At 44.9% G+C, this 25713-nt stretch overlaps 1 protein-coding gene across 1 annotated transcript in view; it reads right to left on the bottom strand.

The window, feature by feature from the left end:
• Positions 1 to 25713, bottom strand: part of si:dkeyp-72e1.9 (syntaxin-binding protein 4) — a 132372-nt gene that overhangs the window by 77176 nt on the left and 29483 nt on the right. Inside the window, exons 2-4 of the mRNA XM_060840946.1 lie at positions 6681 to 6816; positions 5654 to 5683; positions 527 to 600 (exon numbers count right to left, since the gene is read on the bottom strand). Coding sequence (XP_060696929.1) covers positions 527 to 600; positions 5654 to 5683; positions 6681 to 6816 — 240 coding nt within the window. The remainder of the gene's footprint in view (positions 1 to 526; positions 601 to 5653; positions 5684 to 6680; positions 6817 to 25713) is intronic.

Raw genomic sequence — 25713 nt, 5'->3', positions numbered from 1 at the left:
AGGAGGGTGTAAGTTCACCTTGTGATGTTGGTCCTGGAATGTTTGCCAGGAACGTGGGGACTTTGGATTCGAACGGAACTAGTGTTCGACCTGGGGCCTGCAGGGTCGATTAATGCAGCACTGTCAAGGCCACATGGGAACACAGGCCTCTTGATCAAAATAGTATTTGTGTCTTTCACAGTTAAATCCCTGTGAGAGTCAAAGCTTGAGAAGGACAAGTCCAATGGGGGAAGGGGAAGAAACACCTTCTGGTGATTGCTGTCTGAACAGACACAAGGCTGGAGGTTTTCTCCAGTGCTATAGACAGGAACATCACAGATATTTTCATCAAATGTAGTGAGTATGACCGAATTACAGAACTTCAAAATGTCAACTAGCTTGTTGCTATGGCTTGTTATTCAGGAAGAGGGGGGCACTTTTATAATAGGTATAACTCAAACGCACAAGGTGAAAAGCCCTTTTACATCCCCACCTCTAAGTGTTCCTGTCCTTCATTGCAAAGGAAATGCGTCTCAGGGTCACTTACCCAGTCCATTCTCACAGTCTGTAAAGTCTACACAGTGGACTCTTCGGTCGACTCCATAGGGCCCCAATACTGTCCTAGGATGAGAGAAACAGTTACACTCAGTGCACATTGGACTTCAGATGAAACACAGATACCTTTAATTTGAGAAAGATCACCACTATCCTGGACTGGTAGATTAGATTCTGCAGGAGTGTGGGTCCTCAGAAGTCATTAGCCCTAGCGACAGAGTGACATTTAGATTCAAACTGATAAAAAGCTGAAAGGAGGCCATCAGGTCTGGATCAATTCCAAAATGTCAAACCCTCTATTCAACCAACCACATTAGAACAGTGACAATGCTTCAGAACTATCTCAATGCGAAAAGTGCTGAGAGAAAAGTGGCTTGTGATGGTACAGAGATTATTGGGGATATAGCTAGGAATGCAAACTTCTAGTTGTGAGGCATCTCAGAATACAACAGGGTGCATAGAGAAAAGTTTGTTTCTATCGCACTTTTGGTCATTTCCAATTTGAAATGTTTTGCCCTCAGGCAACATGCTTGACAGGATAGGTACATTGTAAAAATAAAGACTATTGCAATTCTATTGAGTGGAACATACTATAAGGAGACAAGTTGAATTTTATTGCAAATTCTGTAATATTCAAGTCAAATGGTTTGTATTGAACTAACTGCACAGAGGTCAGGATCCCAAGTCATCTTTCTTTTCACATGTGCACAGTATATGGACTTTGACCAGCCAGCTTAGAGTCAGTCCCCTAAACTGAGGAGACCTTCTCAATCTCCTGCTTATTTTTATTTCTTCTTGCAGAACCTCAGACACTCCTGTTTTTTTCCCCTTGACACTGATCCAGCTCCCTCAGACCCAGCTCTCAGAGTGAATAGCATGTCTGACACTCCTTTTTTGTCCCCCACACTACCACCTTACAGCAGAAGCTTATTTTTCCAATCTTCGGCTTATTATTTTATTAAACAATTACAAAACAGTTTATAAAAAACAGTTAGCATTTACAGTTGCATACAAGAGACAGCAATTTTACAAGGGAGAGGAGCAGCAAAGCCAGGCCCCAAACCCTACCGTTCACCCAGTTTACAGGGAGATGAGGACAGACCTCAAATCACAGTTCCACTTGAAAAGCCAGCGACAATGACATTTGTACATGAGACAATACTGTTACATACAAAAGTGCAAACAATACAGACCCAGCAAGCCCCCTTTCCTCCCACCTTCCGGCCATTCTAAGGAAGCCCGCCCCTACCCACCTTCCGGCTCTCAGTCCACCCCATGTCTCTTCCAGTTCTCGGTCCGCCCCGACCCACCTTTCGGCCACCTCTGAGGCAGCCCGCCCCGGTACCTGCCCAGGGTGACAGCGCTGAGGACGGCTACCCACCTTCTGGCTCTCGGTCTGCCCCTACATACCATTGGGCGCTCACCCACCCTGATGTGCCATCCGGCCAGTGGGCTATCCTGGCACACTTTTCGACCACCTCTATGGCAGCCCTTCTCCGGGATGACAGTATGCAGGGTAGCCCAAAAGCCTTCGGATCTCAGCCCGCCCCTACGCGCCTTCTGTCTCGCAGCTGCTCTGACACCTTTCAACCACCTCTAAGGCAGCCTGTCTCAATTGCCCCTTCTCAGGACAACAGTGCTCAGAACAGCCTACCCACCATCTGGCTTTCAGGGCGGCTGGCATCAGGGTAGCCTACCCACCCTCCGGCTTTCGGGACAGCCTACCAACCTTCAGGTTCACAGGATAGCCCACTCGCCCTCCGGCTCTCAGGGTGACAGCTTTCAGGACGACCCATGAGCCCCCCAGCTCACAGTAAGGCCTGCCAGACCCAGGGACACACAAGATAGTGCAGGTGATAGACCCAGGAAACACCACAATACAGTTAATTACCAAAAAACACACAGAGTCCTTTCTGGTACACACAGAATCCAGATATAGAGTCTTCAAAAATATAGAGTCCATTCTCAGGAATGGAGTCCACTCCAGTTTACAGCATGCATCGTCAGAAATGGAGTCCACTCCAAATTGCATAGTCCACTCCCGAAGACAGCAAATGCACAGCACACAGGTGTTCAGTCTCCCTGGTCCAGCCTTGGAAAGCCAGGCCCACTCACAGGAACAGTACATTGTACAGGTGCAGTTAACTCACAGGGTTTGGTCCACTCCTGAAGGAAAGGTGTTCTCCCAAACTCCAGGATACAGCAACTGCTCACCTCCCAGCACACACACACACACACAAACACACACACACGTGTTCAATCTTCAGAGGCCCAGTCCCAGGGCTAGGCCTCCCCACAGGAACAGTTCCTCTGGTGAAATGTATGTCTTCCGCAAGGGCTCAGTCCAAACACCAAAAAACAGTAAGGATACATACAAAAAAACAAAGGAAACTAGAGTCCAAGGGCTAAGCCCTACCACAAAATTAACATTGTCCTTTTCTCAAAAAAATAAAAAGAGTAACACACAGGCTGTAACCAGCCAATGAAACAACAACGCCCTAATGAGAACTGAGTTTCACCTGAAACACATTATGTGCATCAGGAGTTTAACAATCAGTCCTCACTAAAAGGAATGTCACTTAACAAACTGGCTAAATAAATCAGCCAGTTCAGGAATCAGGTTTCTCCCTCCAAAAAAAAGGAAGCAGAAACTAACAGTAATATACTGACTGTCGCACCAGCCAGCACAGAGTCAGTCCCCTAAACTGAGGAGACCTTCTCAATCTCCTGCTTATTTTTATTTCTTCTTGCAGATCCTCGGACACTCCTGTTTTTTTTCCCCTTGACACTGATCCAGCTCCCTCAGACCCAGCTCTCAGAGTGAACAGCATGTCTGACACTCCTTTTTCTTCCCCCACACAACCACCTGACAGTGGAAGTGCTTATTTTTCCAATCTTCTGCTTATAACTGTCAGCCAGGACTCCCTGATTGGCCCCGGTTAACTGGCCCAACCAGGGATCTCATAGTTAATGACATCCACTTGGTCCAATCACTACAGTAATGTTTGTTTAAAGAAAGTTGGTGAATAAAGTGTACGTTTGGGAAATTAGCAGTGAAGAAGGCTCTTACAGCTGTCATGATTTGGAGGTGCTGGTGTTGGACAGAGGTGTACAAAGTTAAAAATCACACAACACCAGGTTATAGTCCAACAGGTTTAATTGGAAGCACTAGCTTTTGAGCGATGCTCCTTCATCAGGTGGTTGTGGTCAACTACAACCACCTGATGAAGGAGCGTTGCTCTGAAAGCTAGTGTGCTTCCAATTAAACCTGTTGGACTATAACCTGGTGTTGTGTGATTTTTAACTTCTTACAGCTGTGGTTGCCTTCTCTGGAACAGAGGAGGATGAGGCAAGGCTTAGCTGAGGTGTACAAAATTATAAGGGGCCCTAGATGGAGTGAACAGGAAGGACCTAATTGGCTTCACAGTGAGATGAACAATTGACTTAAAGTAATGTGGGAGGCATTAACCAGCTTTGAGGAGAATGTTTGATACTCAGACAAGGGGTAGGTGCCTGGAACTCACTGCCTGAAGAGATGAGCAAGACAGAAACCCACGCTGCACTTGAGGATACTTGGATCTGTACTTGCAGCCTACAAAGCAATGGAACACGAGTGGAAAGTGGGAAATGAGGCTGGACAGTTCATGTTAGGGCAGCAGAGAAAGAATGGGCTGAATGCCCTCCTTTGTACTGCAAATGTCTTTTGATTCCATCAGTCCACCTTTCTTAGTATCATGTGTTTATTCAGAAGAGTCTTTCATGGCTTCGCAAGTATATGAGATGGTTATTAATTCCTTCTAATAATTTTTTTGCCACCTTACTGCACACACTGATTCAGTAAGTCATCTCTCACCTTGGATTTTGGCTTTGAGTTTCTAAGATATTTCTAGACAAACTTTAGCAGTGGTGTTGGAGGTTTAATGAAGCATGGAGATTTGTTGGTTGAGGGAAATAAGGAATGTTGCAGTCCTGGCTGCTCACAATTATCAATAAAACCTGCGCTAAAATTCATTGCATTCTTTTCACTTGTTTGTATAGCAAATTCCAAACAGAAATTCATTTTAGGTATGCCACTTAGTTGTCGATAAATTTCACGTAAGTAAATACTAACAAAGGAGGAACAAATTAATCAGTCGCATATGTCTAACTTTAGCTAAGACGTTTATTAAAACTGCTCCAGTATAATTCAAACAATCCATCAGTGAGTACACTCTGAATATATTTCCTTATCCACAAATCAACTGCTGTTAACGTTCTCATAGAGAAGAGCAGAAGTGAAATCAGGAGCTGACTCCTCCAGCATCCGAGGGATTGTCACCTTGTCCCAGAACACTGCCAACATTAACATTGACCTAAGGAGTGATTATTATTGTTCATGAGACTTTTGAAGAAATAGGAATGGGAATACGCCATTCGGCTCCTGCTCCTCCGTTCAATAGCATCAGAGCAAGGTTTGAGAAGATTTGTAGCTCAGGTTGAGGCTCTGGATGTAAGTTTGCTCACTGAGCTGGAAGGTTCATTTTCAGACCTAGTTTCATCACCATACTAGGTCACATCACCAATAATATCATGGTAGATCCGACATCCCTTCTACTCACCCTCCTGCTTTTTCCCCATTACCTTTGATTTTCTGACCGACCAAGAATCTATCTCTCTCAGCCTTAAATATACACAAGGGCTCTGCTCCCACAGTTCTCTGTAGCAAGATGTTCCAAAGACTCACAATGCTCAGAGAGAAGAAATTCCTCCTCACCTCAGCCTTAAATTGGTGCCCCTTTATTCTGAGACTCTGCCCTCTGGCCCTAGACTCTCCTGTGGGTACATCTCACATCTTTAGAACAAGAAGACATTCTCCAAAGCGGATTAATAATTCCTTGATAGAAATGACTCAACAAATTTTACTGTCCGGTATTTTACCACGATCTAGCACAAACAATGCATCTGGAATCTTCTCTTCAGCTTCAAACCATCCCAAAGGAATATTCAGAGAAGAGCATTTGACAGAAGCATCTTTGGCGCATGCCATTTATTCAAGTTGGAATCCCTTTCCAAACATAAGCTTTGTCACTTCATTGAATAATCTGGTGTTTAAGACTATGAGGCCATGAGAAATAAGCACAAGAATAGGCCATTCAGCCCATCGAGCCTGCTCCACCATTCAATAGGATCACCCGACCTTCCTCATGCCTACTTTCCCTGTAACCCTGGATTCCCCTCTTGATCACAAATCTGTCTCTCATAGCCTTAAATTTACACAAGCAATTTGGCCCCAGCCTTCTCTGGGACAAGGGATTCCAAAGGCTCACAACCTTCTGAAAGAAGAAATTCTTCCTCATTTTAGTCTTAAATTGTTGTCTCTTTAAGCCTTCTGGCCCTAAACTCTCCCCATGAGGGGAACCATCGTCTCAGTATTGACCCTGTCAAGCCCCTTAACAACCCGATATGTTTCAATGAGATCACCTCCCATTCTCTAAACTCCAGTGAGTAGACTCCCAACCTGTTTAACCTTTGCTCATAAGGCAATCCCTCCCTACCGGGGATCTTCCTAGTGAACCTCAGCTGAACTACCTCCAATGAAATAATGTCTAAGGGGAATAAAACTGCTTGCAGTACTTCAGGTTTGATCTTACCAGGGCCTTGCACAGTTCCATTAAGACTTCTCGACTCTTACACTCCAACAGCCTTTGAATAATGGTCAACAATCCATTAGCCTTCCTGATTATCTGATGCAGTAAAAAATGAGGTCTGCAGATGCTGGAGATCACAGCTGAAAATGTGTTGCTGGTTAAAGCACAGCAGGTTAGGCAACATCTCAGGAATAGGGAATTCGACGTTTCGAGCATAAGCCCTTCATCAGGCTCGAAACATCGAATTCCCTATTCCTGAGATGCTGCCTAACCTGCTGTGCTTTAACCAGCAACACATTTTCAGCTGATTATCTGATGCACTCAGCTGCCTATGTATCATATACAAATACCCTACATCTTGTGTGTTGCAGCTTTCTGCAGTTTCTCTCCATTTAAATCACTTCCATTAAAACTTTTCAAGTGCCAACTACATTCTTCCCAGATTGTGTCCAGACTTCTCCTCAAAATTGCAAGGTTGCTCCCTGCCCCTCCCCACTGCCCTCAGCACAGACTGATGGCTCCATCTTGTGCCCTGGGGTTCTGAGGAATCGCACAGCACCAAGAACATTCTGGAAACAATGACACTGCTCTGAAGTTGCTTTTCCCGATAGAATAAATAGCGACTTTCTGATGAGATGTACACATTTCCAAGGCCCTGGGAAAACTCACAATCTTTAAAAAGTACTTGGATGAGCACTGAAGCTGTTATAACATTCCAGGCTTTGGGCCTAGTAAAGTGGGACTGATATAGGTAGAGTCATAGAGATGTGCAGCACAGAAACAGACCCTTAAGTCCAACTCATCCATGCCAGTCAGATATCCTAATTAATCTAGACCCATTTGCCAGCACTTGGCCCCTATCCCTCTAAACCCTTCCTATTCATAAACCCATCCAGATATCTTTCAAATATTACAATTGTACTAGCCTTCACCACTTCCTCTGCCAGCTCACTCCATACACACACCCACCACCCTCTGCGTGAAAAAGTTGCCCTTTACGTTCCATTAAATCTTGCCCCTCTCACCCAAAAACTATGCCCTCTAGTTCTGGACTTCCCACCCCAGTGAAAAGACCTTGTTGATTTGCCCTCTCCATGTCCCTCATGATTTTATATTTTTGGTGGTACAGACATGATGGTCCGGTGGGCTGTCTGATTCTATGATTCTTGCCACAACTGAACCTACAGATCAAAGCATATGCTGGAAAAGAGATTGAAACCCCCACCAAATTTAGTGGGCGGCATTGTGCACCCAGTGGTTAGCACTGCTACCTCACAGCGCCAGAGAGCCGGGTTCAATTCCCACCTCAGGTGACTGTGTGGAGTTTGCACATTCTCCCCGTGTCTGCGTGGGTTTCCTCTGGGTGCTCCGGTTTCCTCCCACAGTCCAAAAATGTGCAGGTTAGGTGAATTGGCCATGCTAAATTGCCTGTAGTGTTAGGTGAAGGTGTTAGGATAAATGTAGGGGGGTGGGTTGCGGATCGGTGTGGACTTGTTGGGCCGACGGGCCTGTTTCCACACAGTAAATAATCTAATCTAAACAATACTTAAAGCTCCAGACTTTGACATGCTTACAAAAGCCCATGTTACCACAGCAACACAGACTCCCTGAGTGAACTGGAAGACAATTGTGATTATTTCCATATGCGACATGTTAACTAGGGTCAAGAGAGAAGAGCTAATCAGGACAGTGGGCAGCAGAACTGTCTGTGTGAAAGGCACAGAGTCTGCAGAACAACATCTCTTAAACCACACTTACTCTCCATATAATTAATTAGAGACAGCCAAATCTACCTTAAAAGAAGCTCTGACCAATGTCCTACATTGGGGAAACTGGGCGCCTCCCAGCAGAGTGCTTTAGGGAACATCTCCGAGACACCCGCACCAATCAACCACACCGCCCCGTGGCCCAACATTTGAACTCCCACTCCCACTCTGCTGAGGACATGGAGGTCCTGGGCCTCTTCACCGCCACTCCCTCACCACCAGACGCCTGGAGGAAGAACTCCTCATCTTCCGCCTCGGAACACTTCAACCCCAGGGCAGTAATGTGGACTTCAACAGTTTCCTCATTTCCCCTTCCCCCACCTCACCCTAGTTCCAGCTCAGTACTGTCCCCATGACTTGTCTAGACTTGTCCAACCTGCCTATCTTCTTTTTCACCTATCCACTCCACCCTCTCCTCCCTGACCTATCACCTTCATCCCCTCCCCCACTCACCCATTGTACTCTATGCTACTTTCTCCCCACCCCCACCCTCCTCTACCCCCCTACATTTATTCCTGATGAAGGGATTTTGCCCGAAAAGTCGATTTTGCTGCTCATTGGATGCTGCCTGAACTGCTGTGCTCTTCCAGCACCACTAATCCAGAATCTGGTTTCCAGCATCTGCAGCCATTGTTTTTACCCCAATGTTTTAACTTGATATACTCATGGTGACTGAGCTCGTGCTTCCTGAAATTTTAAAACAATCCCATGTGGAGATTAGCCGAACGATTGTATGTCTAAGATGGACAGCATAAAGAAATGAAACTAGTGATTTAATTAAAATCTTGGTGACACAGACCTACTCAGACAGTTACTCGTAGAACTGGAAGATGATTTGTGCAAACGTAAGCATTCTATTTTCAATTAAATCTCAACTCAGAGAGAACCAATCCCAGAACTGGGTGCCATCTCACTGGGCTCTGAGGGAAGTGGGCTCAGGTGAGGCCTGTGGTAGAATTGGGTGCAACATTCAGTGATGCCCACCTTGATGTCAAGATCATCTTGTTTGCTATTCTCGAGTGACGTGGCGAGATTTGTGCTGGACAGTGGAGGGTTGTTCCCAACTGATGCTTGTTAAATACCTCGGTAACAGCTTAACCTGGCACTGACTGCAATCCGACCAAACTCACCACGCAAACTAACCGTCGGCAAATCTCAACATGGAAACTAAATCTCAATATGGAATCACAGAATCACTGCATTGCCCGAATGAGGCCATTCAGCACAAGGGTCTGCACTAGCCCTCCAAAGAACATCCCACCCAGATCCCACTCTATTACCCATGACCCCATATTTGGTATGAGTAACCCACCTAACCTACCCACCCCTGGACACTATGGGGCAATTTAGCCAGATAAATCCACCTAACCTGCACACCTTTGGACTGTGGGAAGAAACCAGACACCCCAGAAGAAACCAATACAAACACAGGGAGGATGTGAGAGGATGGTGATAGTGAGATTGCAGCAAATGTCAGTCCCATTCGATACAGAGCAAGGGCTGGAGCAGACTGACATCATTATCAACTCAGAGAAGATTAAGGCCACCAATTAAAGGATAACTCAGGTCTCACTGCAAGATACTGTTTACAAAAAGCTAACATTACAATGTGTCTAATCAACAACTTTTAACAATGATACCATCACAGTCATTGGGTTTTTATTTCATTTTCCAGGATGTGGACATCATTAGAAGCTTGACCTTTCTCTATAACATCTCTTTACCTGTAAAAGTCACTCAAAAGTGTGAGAGTGATGCTAAAAGCCAAGTAACATTTCTGTAACATCAGTTAAGTGGTTCACCAGGACACACTGAGAGGGCAGGGGTGGGATGTACAATTCTAGACAGCATCATATAAATGTGATTGTAATCTACAGATAAAATAGTTTTCTGCAAAATGTAGCAAAGCTCACAAATGTGTAATTAACATCAAGAAAACACATAGGCAGGCAAAGCAATCCTTGTCAGTCTATCTTCATCACTAATATCCTTTAAATTTCTCCTTTCGATATATACTCCATATTACAAATGAAAGGTTTTTATAAGATATCTTGATGTTAGACTTTGACTCTGAAATGGCCCTCGATTTTTGCCAAGTAAAAAAGCATTTAGTCAAAATGGTTGCTAATAAGAGATGGCCTATTAAACTAAGGAGTCCTAATTTTTATCAATCAGTTAATCACTGGTAGATTAACTGCTTACTTCTTTATGTTTCATGGCTTGTAATTCCACTTCCTCCAAAAGCCCCAAATCACAAATTTATTTTGTAAAAAGCCCATCAGATCCCTATCTCCCGTTCCCACTTCACCTCAATGCCTGGGTCTGGTTTCATTTTAACTTCAAGAAGATAACTGAGTAGTGAACTCCATAAGCAAGAAAGTGCTATGTTGAGGATTGGACACAGCATGTTATTATAGGGTTTAAATCTCGGATTCAAGCAACAATTGGAATTTTTTCCCAAACTCATCTAGTTGAAAAGTACTTTCCCCTTTCACAGTTGAGTGCATCACGCTGAACAAAGATATCATCGCGATGACTATTAACATTCAATTGAATTTTTCCAACACAATAACTATCACAATGAGACCTTTCTTGTAGGTACAAAGTATAGCAGTCACTGTCAAATAAAAGGAAGCCTTATCTAACTTCAGATTGTACTAAATAGATCAATTCTACCAGCAATGTCATGTCATTAGTTACAATAGATTTCTCAACCGCAAGACCGTCTATGTTAGCCAGGCAGTGAGGACTAATCTTGTCTCTAAAGGTTATTATGTACTGTAGAAGAAAACCATTGAGTATGTGGAAATAAACTGCCTCTAACATATGTATTATTAAAGTAAACCTACCCGTACAGGTGGAGCATCATCAGTGTCTCCATAGTTTATCTTACTGATGAAATGTCTGCTTTGAGCAACAATTAAGTGTTTTGTGAAGGAGGGCCAGTGATATTCGTCCCAGCACAGCACTTTGAACCTCCCATTTCCTTATGCCATGTCCCGCAACAGAAAATATTCTTATCTCTAACAATTACAAATAAGCAATGCAGAAGATTCAAACATAAAGAGATCTGATCCTAATCGGACCAAACCGTAGATATGAATGCTCTTATCAAACTCAGCATGGAGCATTGACTACAGTCTCTCCCTTTTATTTAACTGGTGCCACTTTCCGTGCTGTCTGTACCAGTGATTGTCTCAATCAACACTAATTGACTTGGGTATAAGGATATTTGAAACATTAACAAAATTAGGAATCAGCAACACTTACATTTTCAACGAAATCATTTCAACATGAAAAAGTGATGTGGAAATTTCCCCCTCCTCTATTTTTACCTACTTCTTTATACTTTAAACAGCATTGTATTTGGCTTTGCGAGACAGTATAAAACAGTGGGTAGTGAAAAGGCAGCCTGTTTTATATTCCTCCCTACTGTCCTCAATAGGATTCAAACCTCCAACTCACTATCACTCCCTCTCTCTGACATTAATGCACAAAGTCAAAAACCCTCCCAATGACTCTCCTTAAAACATCTTTTTTGCCATTATTGAACTTCCTTTGAATGAGAACAAACTAACATTTCTATCATACCATTTCACAACTTCAGGATGTTTCAAAAAATTTCACATTCAATTAACTCTGCTAGAAGATTAAAATCACACATCACCAGGTTATAGCTACCTGATGAAGGAGCAGCACTCCAAAAGCTAGTGCTTCCAAATACACTTGTTGGACTATAACTTGGTGTTGTGTGACTTTTTCAACTTTGTCCATCCCGGTCCCACACCAGCTCCTCCACATCTGCTCAAAGTAACAATCACGCCATACAAATGACAGCTATGACCATCACCAATAAAAGACAATCTAACTACTGCTCCTTGACACTCAATGATATTACCATCACTGAATCCCCCACTATCAACATTCCAGGGATTACCATTGACCAGAAACTCGACTTGCCATATAAACAGTGGCTCCATGAAGATGTCAGAGGCCAGGAATACTATGGCAAGTAACTCCTCTCCTATCTCTCCAAAGCCTGCCCATCATCTACAAGGCACAAGTTAGGCAAATGATGGATTACTCCACTCTTACCTGGATGGATGCAACTCCAACAAAATTTAAGAGGCTTCATTCCATCCAGGACAAAGCAGCCCACTTGATTGGTACCATATCCACAAGCATCCACTCCTCCCACCACCAATGCTCAGCAGCAGCAGTGTGTACTATCTACAAGATGCACTGCAGAAATTCACCTTCCAAACCCATGACCACTTCCACCTAGAAGGAGAAGGACCGCAGATACATTGGAACACCACCATCTGCAAGTTCCCTTCCAAGTCACTCATCATCCTGACTTGGAAATATATCACTGTTGCTTCACCGTTGCTGGGTCAAAGTCCTGGAATTCCCTCCTTAAGGGCATTGTGAGTCAACCTACAGCAGTTTTTTGAATGCAGCTCACCACCACCTTCTCAAGGGGCAACTAGGGACGGGCAATTAATGTTGGCCCAGCCAGTAACTCCCACCCCCACAGCTGAATTTAAACAAAAAGATCAGTTGCTGGTATTCAGGTGGACATTGAAGTCAAGTTTCTCAAAATAAGATCCTGTCAGCAGAAAAAGAACATTTTGAGAGGAATATTGATAAGTTAATTAAGTGGGCAAAATATAGGCAAATGGAGTGTAATGTGGGAAAATGTGTATTCGCTCAATTTGAAAGGGAGATCAAAAGAACAGAATATTCTTGAACAGAGAAAGCTACAACACAAAGGGTCCTGGGGAAACTTGTGCATAAAACACAGAAAGTTAGCACACAGGGACAGCAGGTAATCAGGAAGGGTCATGGAATGTGGGCCTTTATTTCAAGGGGGTTGGAGTAAAAGAATAAGGAAGTCTTCCTGCGACTGTACAAGGTGCTGGTGAGATCACATCTGGAGAAAGGTGAGCAGTTTTGATCCCCTTATTTACGAAAAGTTATCACGTCATTGGAGGCAGTTCAGAGAATATTCGCTAGGATAATCCTCGGTATGGAGGGATTGTTTTATAAGCAAAGGCTAAACAGGTTGGGACCCTACTCACTGGAATTTAGAAAAATGAGAGGTGATCTCATTGAAATATATATGGGCTTGACAGAGTAAAAGCCAGGTAGATGTTTCCCCTCATGGAAGAGTCCAGGACCAGAGGCATAGTCCCAGAACAATTTATGATTGAGATGAGGAAGAATTTCTTCTTGCAGAAGATTATGAGTCTTTAGAACTCCTTGACACTGAGAGTTGTGGGGGCAGAGTCCTTCTGTATGTTTAAGACTGAGATCGATAAATTCTTGATCAGTCGGGGAAATCAAAGGTGACAAGAAAAGGGTAGAAAGTAGATGTGAGGGGTTGTGGGTCAGCAATGATCCTGTTGAATGGTGGAGCAGGCTCAATGGGCTGAATGGCCCACTCCTGTTCCTATTTCTTACGGTCTTATGGTTTGTGGTGACCTTAGGTAAATGGAGATTATTAACCAGGGTGTCATTAAACATACTGCTCTTCTCTCAAGAGTATTGGAGGATGTTAATGAACTCTACCCTAACTGGAGCCTCAGTTTAAAGTCTTCATCACAAGACAGCTCTTGCATCAATTTAGGGTCTTTTCAGTACAGCACTGAAGCTGGAATACATACCTCCTGAGGGTGTTGCAAATCTTTGACCATGGGGTCATGGCACCAACAGTTGCTACACTCCCATTGATTCAATGGGCTAAATGGCCTACCTCCGCTCCTATGCTATACGGTGAAAATTAAACAAGCGAAATGGAAAACAGGGTACTCTGCATTTCTAAATGTCTAACCCATTTGTGTCAATGAGCATTTTTAAACTCTTTACACATTTAAATGTGACCACTCACAGGAACCTGTTGGAATTACAGACTCACTCATCAGCTGGACTCAATGTTCGGTGACTTTGTTTTGAACAATTATTTAGAGGTGATACTAGTGGGACGCAGTTTGAAAGTGAGGTTCCTTGATTTAAGATGGAGATTCAGAAAATTTCTTTTAGAGAATTGGGATACCGTACAAGCCCCTTCCCCACACTGCTGTGGAAGTGGGGATCATTGAATAATTTTAAGGCAGAGGTAGATAGATTCCTGATTAACTAAGAAACCAATGATTGTTGGGAGTGGGTTGGAATGTGGAGTTGAGGCCACATTTAGACCAGCCATGAGAGGAGCAGCCTTCAGGGCCAGAATGGCCTCCTGCTATCCTGAGTCATTCACTGGAATGGAATCAGTGTAGGGCCAGTGGGTGGCACTGTCCATTTTTGAGTCACAAGATTGGGGTGGAATACATCTACAACCCAAACATGCATTGGAAACCTGTCCACTATAGATATCTACAGCATGTACACAGACCCTTCAGTCCACCTGTCCATGCTGACCAGATATCCTAAATTAATCAAGTCCCACTTGCCAGTATTTGGCCCATGTCCCTCTAAACCCTTCCTATTCATATAACCATCCAGATGCAAAATCGAATAGAATATTGTGTAGGAACAGGCCATTTGGGCCCAGCAGGACCACACCATCCCTCCCACTCAGACCCATTCCCCTGCATGGCTAGCACACCTAATCTATACACACCTGAATACTATGGGCAATTTCCTGTGGCCATCTCGAGCCTGTGGGAGGAAACTGGAGCACCCGGAGGAAACCCACACAGACACAGGGAGAATGTGCAAACGCCACACAGATCTTCACCTGAGGCTGGAATTGAACCCAGGTCCCTAGCACTGTCAGGCAGCATTGCTAACCACTGAACCACTGTGCCACCCAAATGTTATAAATGTATCAGCCTATAACAGCTCATTTCATACACACACCACTCTTTGCAAGAAAAAGTTGCCCTGTAGGTCCCTTTTACATCTTTCTACACTCACTTTAAACCTATGCCCTCTAGTTTTAGACTCCCCACCCCGGGAATAAATCTTGTTTATTTACCCTATCCATGCCCCTCACGATTGTATGAACCTCAGTGAGGTTATCCCTCAGCCTTTGACACTCAGGGATACAGCCTGAGCCTTTTTTTAGATTAGATTAGACTTACAGTGTGGAAACAGGCCCTTCGGCCCAACAAGTCCACACCGACCCGCCGAAGCGAAACCCACCCATACCCCTTATACATTACCCCTTACCTAACACTACGGGCAATTTAGCATGGCCAATTCACCTGACCCGCACATCTTTGGACTGTGGGAGGAAACCGGAGCACCCGGAGGAAACCCACGCAGACACGGGGAGAACGTGCAAACTCCACACAGTCAGTCGCCTGAGTCGGGAATTGAACCCGGGTCTTCAGGCGCTGTGAGGCAGCAGTGCTAACCACTGTGCCACCAGCCTCTCCCTATAGCTTAAACCCTCCAACCTTGGCAACACCCTCGTAAATCTTTTCTGAACCCTTTCAAGTTTCACAACATTCTTCCGATAGCAGTGAGGCCAGAATTGAACGCAGTATTCTAAAAATAGCCTACCCAATGTACAGCTGCAACATGACCTCCCAACTCCTATACTCAATGCACTGGCCACCTATCATCAATTGAGGGTCACCTTGTAATAGAATATTACCTGTTCAAAGCCCCTCTCTCCACTCAGCATTTCCAGTGCCTCCTGTAGCCGAACCAAGGGTCCTGCTTAAGGCTGCCCGATATCAAAAATAGGCCTTTCCTCTCTTTTAAATGTACCATGGAGAGCTGCAGATGGGCTGAATGGCCTCTGTTTAGCACCCCAATGATTCTGTGATACTGTCACACTGCATTAATGAGGGCACTGACCACTAAGGCCGGGACCTTCCCCTGCAACCGCAGGAAATGTAAAACTTGCGCCCACACCTCCTCCCTCACTTCCCTCCAAGGCCCCAAGGGATCCTTCCATATCCACCACAAGTTCACCTGCACCTCCACACACATCATCTATTACATCCGCTGCACCCGATGTGGCCTCCTCTATATTGGGGAGACGGGCCGCTTACTTGCGGAACGCTTCAGAGAACACCTCTGGGCCACCCGGACCAACCAACCCAACCACCCCGTGGCTCAACACTTTAACTCTCCCTCCCACTCCGCTGAGGACATGCAGGTCCTTGGACTCCTCCATCGTCAGAACATAACAACACGACGGCTGGAGGAGGAGCGCCTCATCTTCCGCCTGGGAACCCTCCAACCACAAGGAATGAACTCAGATTTCTCCAGTTTCCTCATTTCCCCTCCCCCCCACCTTGTCTCAGTCGGTTCCCTCAACTCAGCACCGCCCTCCTAACCTGCAATCTTCTTCCTGACCTCTCCGCTCCCACCCCACTCTGGCCTATCACCCTCACCTTGACCTCCTTCCACCTATCACATCCCCATCGCCCCTCCCCCAAGTCCCTCCTCCCTACCTTTTATCTTAGCCTGCCTGGCCCACTCTCCTCATTCCTGATGAAGGGCTCTGGCCCGAAACGTCGAATTTCCTGTTCCTTGGATGCTGCCTGACCTGCTGTGCTTTAACCAGCAACACATTTTCAACAATGTGCTTCTGTTTGCACTGAGATTGCCCCCAAAACACCACCAAGTTGTACTTTGGAGGCTCATAAGACACCCATTGATCAGATAAATCCAGAAAATGTATAACGGCTATTGACCTGACTGAGAATGGGAACTATCCTGATGAGCTTTGCATTGTTTTGATGTTGGTAATTGCAATGCAGCATCACACACCATCATTTCTGGGATTTGATGTTATAAAACAAACCACGACACGGTGGCTCAGTGGTTAGCACTGCTACCTCACAGTACCAGGGTCCCAGGTTCAATTCCAGCCTCAGGCGACTGTTTGTGTAGAGTTTGCACATTCTCCCCGTGTCTGAGCGGGTTTCCTCCCACAGTCACAAAGATGTGCAAGTCAGGTGAATTGACCATACTAAATTGCCCATAGTGTTAGGTGCATCACCCAGAGAAATGGGGCTGGGTGGGTTACTCTTCGGAGGGTCGGTGTGGACTGGTTGGGCCGAAGGGCCTGTTCGCACACTGTAGGGAATCAAATCTAATCTAAAACCCTTCGATGTGTCATTTCAATGGCACAAATCTCCAGGTGGTTCAGAGCCAAGATTGGAGTAACCATCTGGACAGAAGTGGGTACTGCAGATGCTGGAGATTAGAGTGTTGCTGGAAAAGCACAGCAGGTCAGGCAGCATCTGAGCAGCAGGAAAATCGACGTTTCGGGCAAAAGCCCTTCATCAGGAATCAGCATCCTGCTTCTCGGATGCTGCCTGAGCTGCTGTGCTTTTCCAGCAACACTCTAATTTTGACTCTGATCTCCAGCATCTGCAGTACCCACTTCTGTCCAGGTGGTTCAGAATCTAACCCCACTGTGAGTAACCATTAGGACATCCACCGTCTCAGAAGGACTTTCTAAACCTGTTAGGGAGTGGACAGTAAAGACAGCTCACATCCCAAGGACAAATCGAAAAATAACAGCTGAATTTTACATTGTCACGTGTTGTCATTGGAATGGGGTACCAAAAACATGAGATTCACCATTACCCCATGCCCATTGTATGTTGCACTAGAGATTAAAAGGGCTGCCGATCATATCCTTAGGTATCATCTTTAGCTCAGAGTGATAACTAATGGGTTCAAGCCCTCATTCCTGAAATTGAGCCACATAATCTGGGCTGGCATGTCAGAGAGGACTTTACTTTTGGAGGAGCTGCCTTTCAGGTGAAAGGTTAAACCTAGGTCCTGCCTGATGTAGCAGAGGCTGGGGAACAGCAGGGCAATTCTTCCTGTTGGAAGCAGTCCTAGTTCACCGAGGAAGTCTGGAAATGTTCTGTTTTTACATGGACAGTGTAGTGTGGAGCTACAGCCAACATTGGGAGAGGCTCCAATTTCTGCCCATCACGTAGCTGACCAGGAATCTCTCCCACTCTTACTGACTTCTGTTGTTGTGGGTCACAAGTCAATGCGTTTGGTCATGTTGTGAATGTTGAAATGTGTTGCTGGAAAAGCGCAGCAGGTCAGGCAGCATCCAAGGAGCAGGAGAGTCGATGTTTCGGGCATAAGCCCTTCTTCAGGCTCATGCCCGAAACGTCGACTCTCCTGCTCCTTGGATGCTGCCTGACCTGCTGCGCTTTTCCAGCAATACATTTTCAGCTCTGATCTCCAGCATCTGCAGTACTCACTTTCTCCATGTTGTGAATGCACCTTCCTGGAGTGGGGGTCAAACTGAGAGCTTCTGGCTCAGAGGCAAGGATGCTACCCTTTGTCCCACAAGGCCTCCCTAACATTCTTTAATCACTCAATCATTTAATCACTCAATTGCCATCACATTATAACAGATTAGCGGGTCATTGTTGCATTGTTGTATGTTGCAACCTCACACCGCGGTTCCAGCAGATTGGAAATTAGTGAATATAACATTGTTGGGTAGGAGCTGGGGGTGATTGGTTAACTCAGTTAGCTAGTTAGCTGGTTTATCATGCAGTGTGATACAATAGCATAGGCTCAATTCCCCCATTAGCTGGGGTTACCATGAAGGACTCTCCTTCTTGCCCTCTCTTCTCATCTGAGGCATGGTGACCCCAAGTTAAGCCGCTACCATAGTCATACAGCACAGAAACAGACCCTTCAATCCAAACATTTCAAGTCGAATGCAATCTCAAACTAAACTATTCTCACCTGCCTGCGCCATATCCCTCCAAACCTCACCTATTCTTGCACCTATCCAAGTGTCTTTTAAACGATGCAATTGCATCCAGATCCACCACTTCCTCAGGAAGTTCATTCCACACGTGAACCACCCTCTGTGTTAAACATTTGCTCCTCATGCCTTTCTTAAATCTCGCTCCTTAAAAATGTGACCCCTCATCTCGAAATCCTCCATCCTAGGAAAAAGACAACTACCATTAACTCTATCTATACCCCTTATTATTTTATAAATCTCTATCAACCTCCTACACTCCAGTGAAAAATATCCCAGCCTTTCTTTATAACTTAAACCTTCCATTCCCGGCAACATCCTGGGAAATCTCTTCTGAACCCTCTCCATCTTAATAATATCCTTCCTATAACTGGGTGATTAGAACTGGACACAGGATTCCAGAACAGGCTTAACCAATGTTCTGTAACAGTCATCTCCCTCTCTCTAATGAGCACCTTTCCTTTATTCGTTCAGGAGAGGAGGGAGTGAGAATTCCATGCTAGTTATCTTGTCATCAATCATGGAGTAAGTTGGAGCATATTATTGAGGAAGTCTTACCATACAACTTCATTAAAAAAATTACACTGCTATCTCACAAAGCCAAGCTGATTTTACAAAAGGTAATTGTGGCTGTCGAATTGATTCACATTTTTTGAGCTTGTAATTGGTCAATAGATAAAGAGGAGCTAATTTTGGAATTTCAAAAGGTGTCACTCATAAGGGCTCATGTTGTTGGGTTCGGATTAGGATTAGGAATAGGGTTCAGGATGGGATTAGGAATAGGTTCAGGATGGGATTAGGAATGTGGTTCGGGTTAGGATTAAGAATAGGGTTCGGGTTGGGATTAGGAATAAGGTTCGGGTTGGGATTAGGAATAGGGTTCAGGTTGGGATTAGGAGTAGGGTTTGGGTTGGGATTAGGAACGGGGTTCAGGTTGGGATTAGGAATGTGGTTAGGGTTGGGATTAGGAATAGGGTTCGGGTTGGGATTAGGAATAAGGTTCGGGTTGGGATTAGGAATGGGGTTCAGGCTGGGATTAGGAATGGGGTTCGAGTTGGGATTAGGAATAAGGTTCGGGTTGGGATTAGGAATTGGGTTCGGGTTGGGATTAGGAATAGAGTTCAGGTTGGAATTAGGAATAGGATTCAGGTTGGGATTAGGAATAGGCTTCGGGTTGGGATTAGGAATAAGGTTCGGACTGGGATGGGTAAAGGATTAGCTCATAGACAGGAAAAGCTGACTGGGAGCAAGCTACTTGTTCCTGAGGATAAGTAACTACTTAACTTTACGTCAGTTTTTTTCTTGATGCTGGAGGTTTGGAGAGAGGTTTGTAACACCTCATGAGGGTTGGTGGAACAACAGCAAAATACTGCAGATGCTGGAAATCTGAAACAAAAGCAGAAAATGCTGGAGAGACTTGGCAGCATCTGTGAAGCGAGAAGCAGAGTTAACATTTCAACTTCTGGCTTGAGTCACATTGGACTTAACCCATGAACACTTTATTAGTAGGAATTCTTGGGGGACCTTAGCTAAAAGGAATGAGTGAGACAGTACCTTAATTCGTTGGAGCCCTTCCAGGATACAGCGGGAAAATCCTCAGGAACAACATGTTTGGTTCCAGTAAACTGCTTCATTAATTTGTACACCAGGAATTCTGAGAGGGCATCAGCTAAAAAGTATGGTTGTGGTGCCACCTTAATTCATTGGAGTCTTCAGGAGACACCATGAGAAAGGGAGTGTCTCTTGGTGCACATGGGTGCTGTCACTGGTGCCTTGAGTTTGCAGGAAGAATGGGGTAAGGACATGAGGTTAAGGTGACTAGTACCAATTGTGACAGAAGAGGAGGGTGTGGGAGGAGGAGCTGGCATTCTGACCACTCTTCTGGGTACAGGGGCAAGCATCCACCTCCAACCCCCATCATCAGGGCTGCTGGTGCTAAGGTTAAAGAACCTGTACACCTTCTCACTTGAGTCGTCCTGAAACACGAGCCAGCACCAATTCCGTGTGAGTAATTATAAGAAGCCCACATTCACCACTCAGTGGGACTTCAACCTATTCAGTGCTGGAGGGTTAAACATGAAGGTGGCTGTGTGGCATCTCCAAACACACTCACCTGGTGATCATCAATAATAAAACTACAAGCTGAAATCAGACCTTTAAACACGCGTGTCTTAATAACACAGCACCCAAATAAAACTTGCACTAACCTTACTAAAAGTTTACAAAATTATGAGGGGCATGGATAGGATAAATAGGCAGTCTTTTCCCTGGGGTGGGGGAGTCCAGAACTAGAGGGCAGAGGTTTAGGGTGAGAGGGGAAAGATATAAAAGAGACCTAAGGGGCCACTTTTTCACACATGTGTGTATGGAATGAGCTGCCAGAGGATGTGGTGGAGTCTGGTACAATTACAGCATTTAAGAGGCATTTGGATGGGTATATGAATAGGAAGGGGTTAGAGGGATATGGGCCGGGTGCTGGCAGGTGAGACTAGATTGGGTTGGGATATCTGGTCAGCATGGACGGGTTGGACCGAAGGGTCTGTTTCCATGCTGTACATCTCTATGACTCTATGACTTACACTGCAATAACTCTTAAAATTTATTGACTAGGAATTACCACTTTAACACTTGCATCCCAGCCCTCAATTGCAAAACTAGCTGAAATCTGCTGGTGTTTGAATGGAGATATTTCTGTTGCTTTTTGTGGGTATTAGTTCCCCATCACTTTCACTAATAAAGCCCCCTGACATTTCCAATTGTATTTTCAAAGCATCAAAAACTGCAGCCCCAAAATAAACAGGAGGTCTATGTTTCAAAGGTTATTGTTTAATTTTGACCAGGAATGCCAGAACAAGAAAAAAAAAGAGCAAATAGATATTTTCTAATCAACCTGTTCCAATACATTATGAACCACCTTCAGAGCAGGTGGGTCTTGAACCTGGGTCTCCTGGCCCCGAGATAGGGACACTACAACTGCACCACAAGGATAGCAAGCAAGGTGGGAATACTCATGAGCTCATCCACAGTTAAAATTGCAGAAACCTTCAGCAGTATTAAACTATCACATGACTGTAAGGTCAGAATTGAAGACTTTTCTGTGCACTGGTTTGAAATGATCACTGAAAAAATAGGCAAGGGGCAATGATTCAAGTTCCTGTCGGTTACCTGCTGATGATCACAGCTCCCTTGTAGAGGACTGAGAAGGTTGGCATCTTGTTCAGACTCCTCTTCCTGTGCCAACCGCATTCATGACTCTCCTCATGTACACACAGCTCTCAGAGGAAGGGTTCAGGCTGGGGGAGGGACCAAAACACACAGCTAAAGCTTTAGAACAGCCAGGTCACGTGACAGTTCTTATAGATGTTAATTCCTCTAGATATTAGCACAGTTCGTCCACATCATCACTATCTTCACAAATAGATTAAGCCTATGAAAGAAGCATAGCCACTGTTTGTGAGGCACAGCTCTGCTGTGATATAAAGCCTTCAAAAGAAGGAAAAGTGAAGGGATTCTGGCACTAAAATCCTGTTGATGCTGTCAAAAAAAAGGCAGAGTCTGAAATAGAATCCATCCATTTCGAACCAGGGTGTCTCTACTGCTTCCAGCTAGCGCAAGATTCCGAGTGCAGGCTATCCTTCTGTAGCTCGCTGCAGACACACATCAGGCTGACACACAAAGCAGGTTTAATTCTGAGCTGTATCTCTGGCAACTATCCAGCCCTTGCTTCTCAATGTTCCTCGCAGTGGCCAGTCACAATGTCATTCTGCAGCTTGGTCCTACTCTTCAAAGTTGGAAGTTGAGGCCATTATTTTGGAACATCTTACAAAATTCCGTGTTTGGCCACACTATTTCTGAGAGGTCGTTGCTTTTGTTCTCCAGATTATTGTCTGGATGATTTATTTAACTCCATCGTGGGGTGTCTGTATTCAGCATTAATTGCTCATTAGCCCTTGAGAAAATGTTGGAGAGCTGCCTTCTTGAACCAGCTGCAGTCATAGAGAGACGTACAACACAGAAACAGATCTTTCGGTCCAACTCGTCCATGCTGACCAGATATCTCAATCTAATCTAGTCCCATTTGCCAGCATTTTGCCCATATCCCCCTAAACCCCTCCTTTCATATACCCATCCGGATGCCTTTTAAATGTTGCAATTGTACCAGCCTCCACCACTTCCTCTGGCAGCTCATTCCACACACGCATGACCCTCTGGGTGAAAAGGTTGCCCCTCAGGTCTCTTTTATATCTTTCCCCTTTCACCCTAAGCCTATGCCCTAAAGTTCTGGGCTCCCCTACCCCAGGGAAAAGACTTTATCTATTTATCCTATCCATGCCCTTCATGATTTTATCAACCTCTATTAGGTCACCCCTCAGCTTCAGGGAAAACAGTCCCAGCCTCTCCAACTCTCCAACCCTGGCAACATCCTTGTAAATCTTTTCTGAACTCTCACAATATCCTTCCTATAGGAGGAAGACTAGAATTGAACGCAGTATTCCAAAGCAGCCTAACCAATACATGCGGTATGGATAGACCCAAAGAACCAGAACTAGAGGGCATAGGTTGAGGGGGAGAGGGGAAAGATATAAAAGAGACCTGAGGGGCAACTTTTTCACACAAAGGATGGTACGTGTATGGAATGAGCTGCCAGAGGAAGTGGTGGAGGCTGGTACAATTACAACGTTTAAAAGATATCTGGATGGTTACGTGAAAGCGGACATGGGCCAAATGCTGTTTAGAGACGGATTACCAGAATTTTCACCCAGTGACAGTGAAAGGGTGGTGATTATAGTTCACAAGTTGGGATGGTGGATGGCCTGGAGGGGGCAATTGCAGTGGGATGACACTCCAAGTGCAATTTTTTTTGGAGAGTTGGAGCTGTCATATATTAGGAGATTTGATGTGAATGCATAAAGGGAATGGTGAAGCATTCGACGATGAATGCGAATGAAACCTGAGTTGATTTAACACCCGTGTTTCAATGATGTAAGTGTGAAAAGCTACATCCTGCAACCCGAAGTGAATGAAACAGTTCCGCTCAACGTGAAAGCTGCGATAATGTCTGGTCTTTGCCACAGATCAGTCATTTCAGTCGCAGTGCTGGTAACTTCGAGTAACAAAACAGAAAATCTCATAACAATCGTGTGAAAGAATTTTGCCATTCGTAGCTTGACATTTTGAGGATTCCAACTTTGGTTCATCATTTGAAAAAAAACAGCTATGCCTCACCATTGAGATGTTTTGCAAAGCTTCCATTATGTTGCATTTACTCCAGTTCAAAAGGGAGACCTCTTACATTGGAATCGAGGAAAGAACTTGCATTCATGTGGCGCCTGCACAATCTTAGGACATCATGCAACGTTTCACAGGAACAGAAGCAGGCCATTCAGCCCCTCAAGCAAGCTCCGCATTCCATAAGGTCGTGGCTGATCTCTGCGTTTCCAATTCCATGTCCCATCTGCTGCCAGATAGCTTTTGGTTCCCCTGCCTAACCCATCCATCTCTGCCTTCAAAGTAATTAATGACCCAACACCTTCTGAGGTAGAGGGTTCCAAACTTACTCAACTCTCTGAGGGAGAAAGATTTCCCCCATCTCTGACCTAAAAGGTCCCCACACATTTTTAAACAGCCCCCCTCCCCCACCTAGTTCTGGACTCATGTTAGAGCCAATGTAACGTCTCCAAATCTTCATTTGTAATGGCAAAAGACAGAGCATGGAGAATTCCGTCAAGTATATTTCCCATTATAGACAGCCACGAAAACAGAACGTTAGCAGTGATGTATCCTTATATATTAAATAATTTGTTTTCAATATTAAGCCATCCTTTAGAAGTTTGATTATGAGGAAATCTTTCCATATGCCTTTTAGAATCAAGTAGGGTCATTTAATGTGAACATTGTTGCTGATAAGTTCTGTAAGGCTGCCCTGACCCTTTGGCTGTCATTGCCAATGTTTAGGCAATTAAATAGAGAACAAGAGATCACATGGGGTACAGGGAGAACTCGCTATCTGGATACAGAACTGGCTCAAAGGTAGATGACAGAGGGTGGTGGTGAAGGATTGGAGGCCTGTGACCAGTGGAGTGCTACAAGGATCAGTGCTGGATCCACTGCTTTTCATCATTTATATAAATGATTTGGATGGGAGTATAAGAGGTATAGTTAGTAAGTTTGCAGATGACACCAAAATTGGAGGTGTAGTGGACAATGAAGAAGGTTACCTCAGATTACAACAGGATCTTGATCAGATGAGCCGATGGGCTGAGGAGTGGCAGATGAAGTTTAATTTAGATAAATGTGAGGTGCTGCATTTTGGAAAGGCAAATCAGAGCAGGACTTATACACTTAATGGTAAGGTCCTAGGGAGTGTTGCTGAACAAAGAGATCCAGGAGTGCAAGTTCATAGCTCCTTGAAAGTGGAGTCGCAGGTAGATAAGATAGTGAAGAAGGCATTTGGTATGCTTTCCTTTATTGGTCAGAGTATTGAGTACAGGAGTTGGGAGATCATGTTACAGCTGTACAGGACATTGGTTAGGCCACTGTTGGAATATTGTGTGCAATTCTGGTCTCCTTCCTATCGGAAAGATGTTGTGAAACTTGAAAGGGTTCAGAAAAGATTTACAAGGATGTTGCCAGGTTTGGAGTGTTTGAGCTATAGGGAGAGGCTGAACAGGCTGGGGCTGTTTTTCCTGGAGGCTGAGGGATGGCCTTATAGAGGTTTATAAAATCACGTGAGGCCTGGATAGAGTGAATAGCCAAGGTCTTTTCCCAGGGTTGGAGGGTAGGGGGCATAGCCTTAAAGTGAGAGGGAAAAGATTTTAATGGAACCTAAGGGGTAACTTTTTCGCACAGAGGGTGGTGCGTGTATGGAATGAGCTGCCAGGGGAGGTGGTGGAAGCTGGTACAATTGCAACATTAGGCAATACAGTGGCTCAGTGACCTCACAGCACCAGGGACCCGGTTTGATTCCACACTCGGGTGACTACCTGTGTGCAGTTTGTACATTCTCCCCGTGTCTGTGCGGGTTTTCTCCGGGTGCTCCAGTTTCCTGGCACAGTCCAAAGATGTGTAGGTTAAG

The sequence above is a fragment of the Hemiscyllium ocellatum genome, chromosome 20, assembly GCF_020745735.1.
Source record: "Hemiscyllium ocellatum isolate sHemOce1 chromosome 20, sHemOce1.pat.X.cur, whole genome shotgun sequence".
NCBI lineage: Eukaryota > Metazoa > Chordata > Chondrichthyes > Orectolobiformes > Hemiscylliidae > Hemiscyllium > Hemiscyllium ocellatum.
This window is presented reverse-complemented; position numbering and strand designations above follow the sequence as displayed.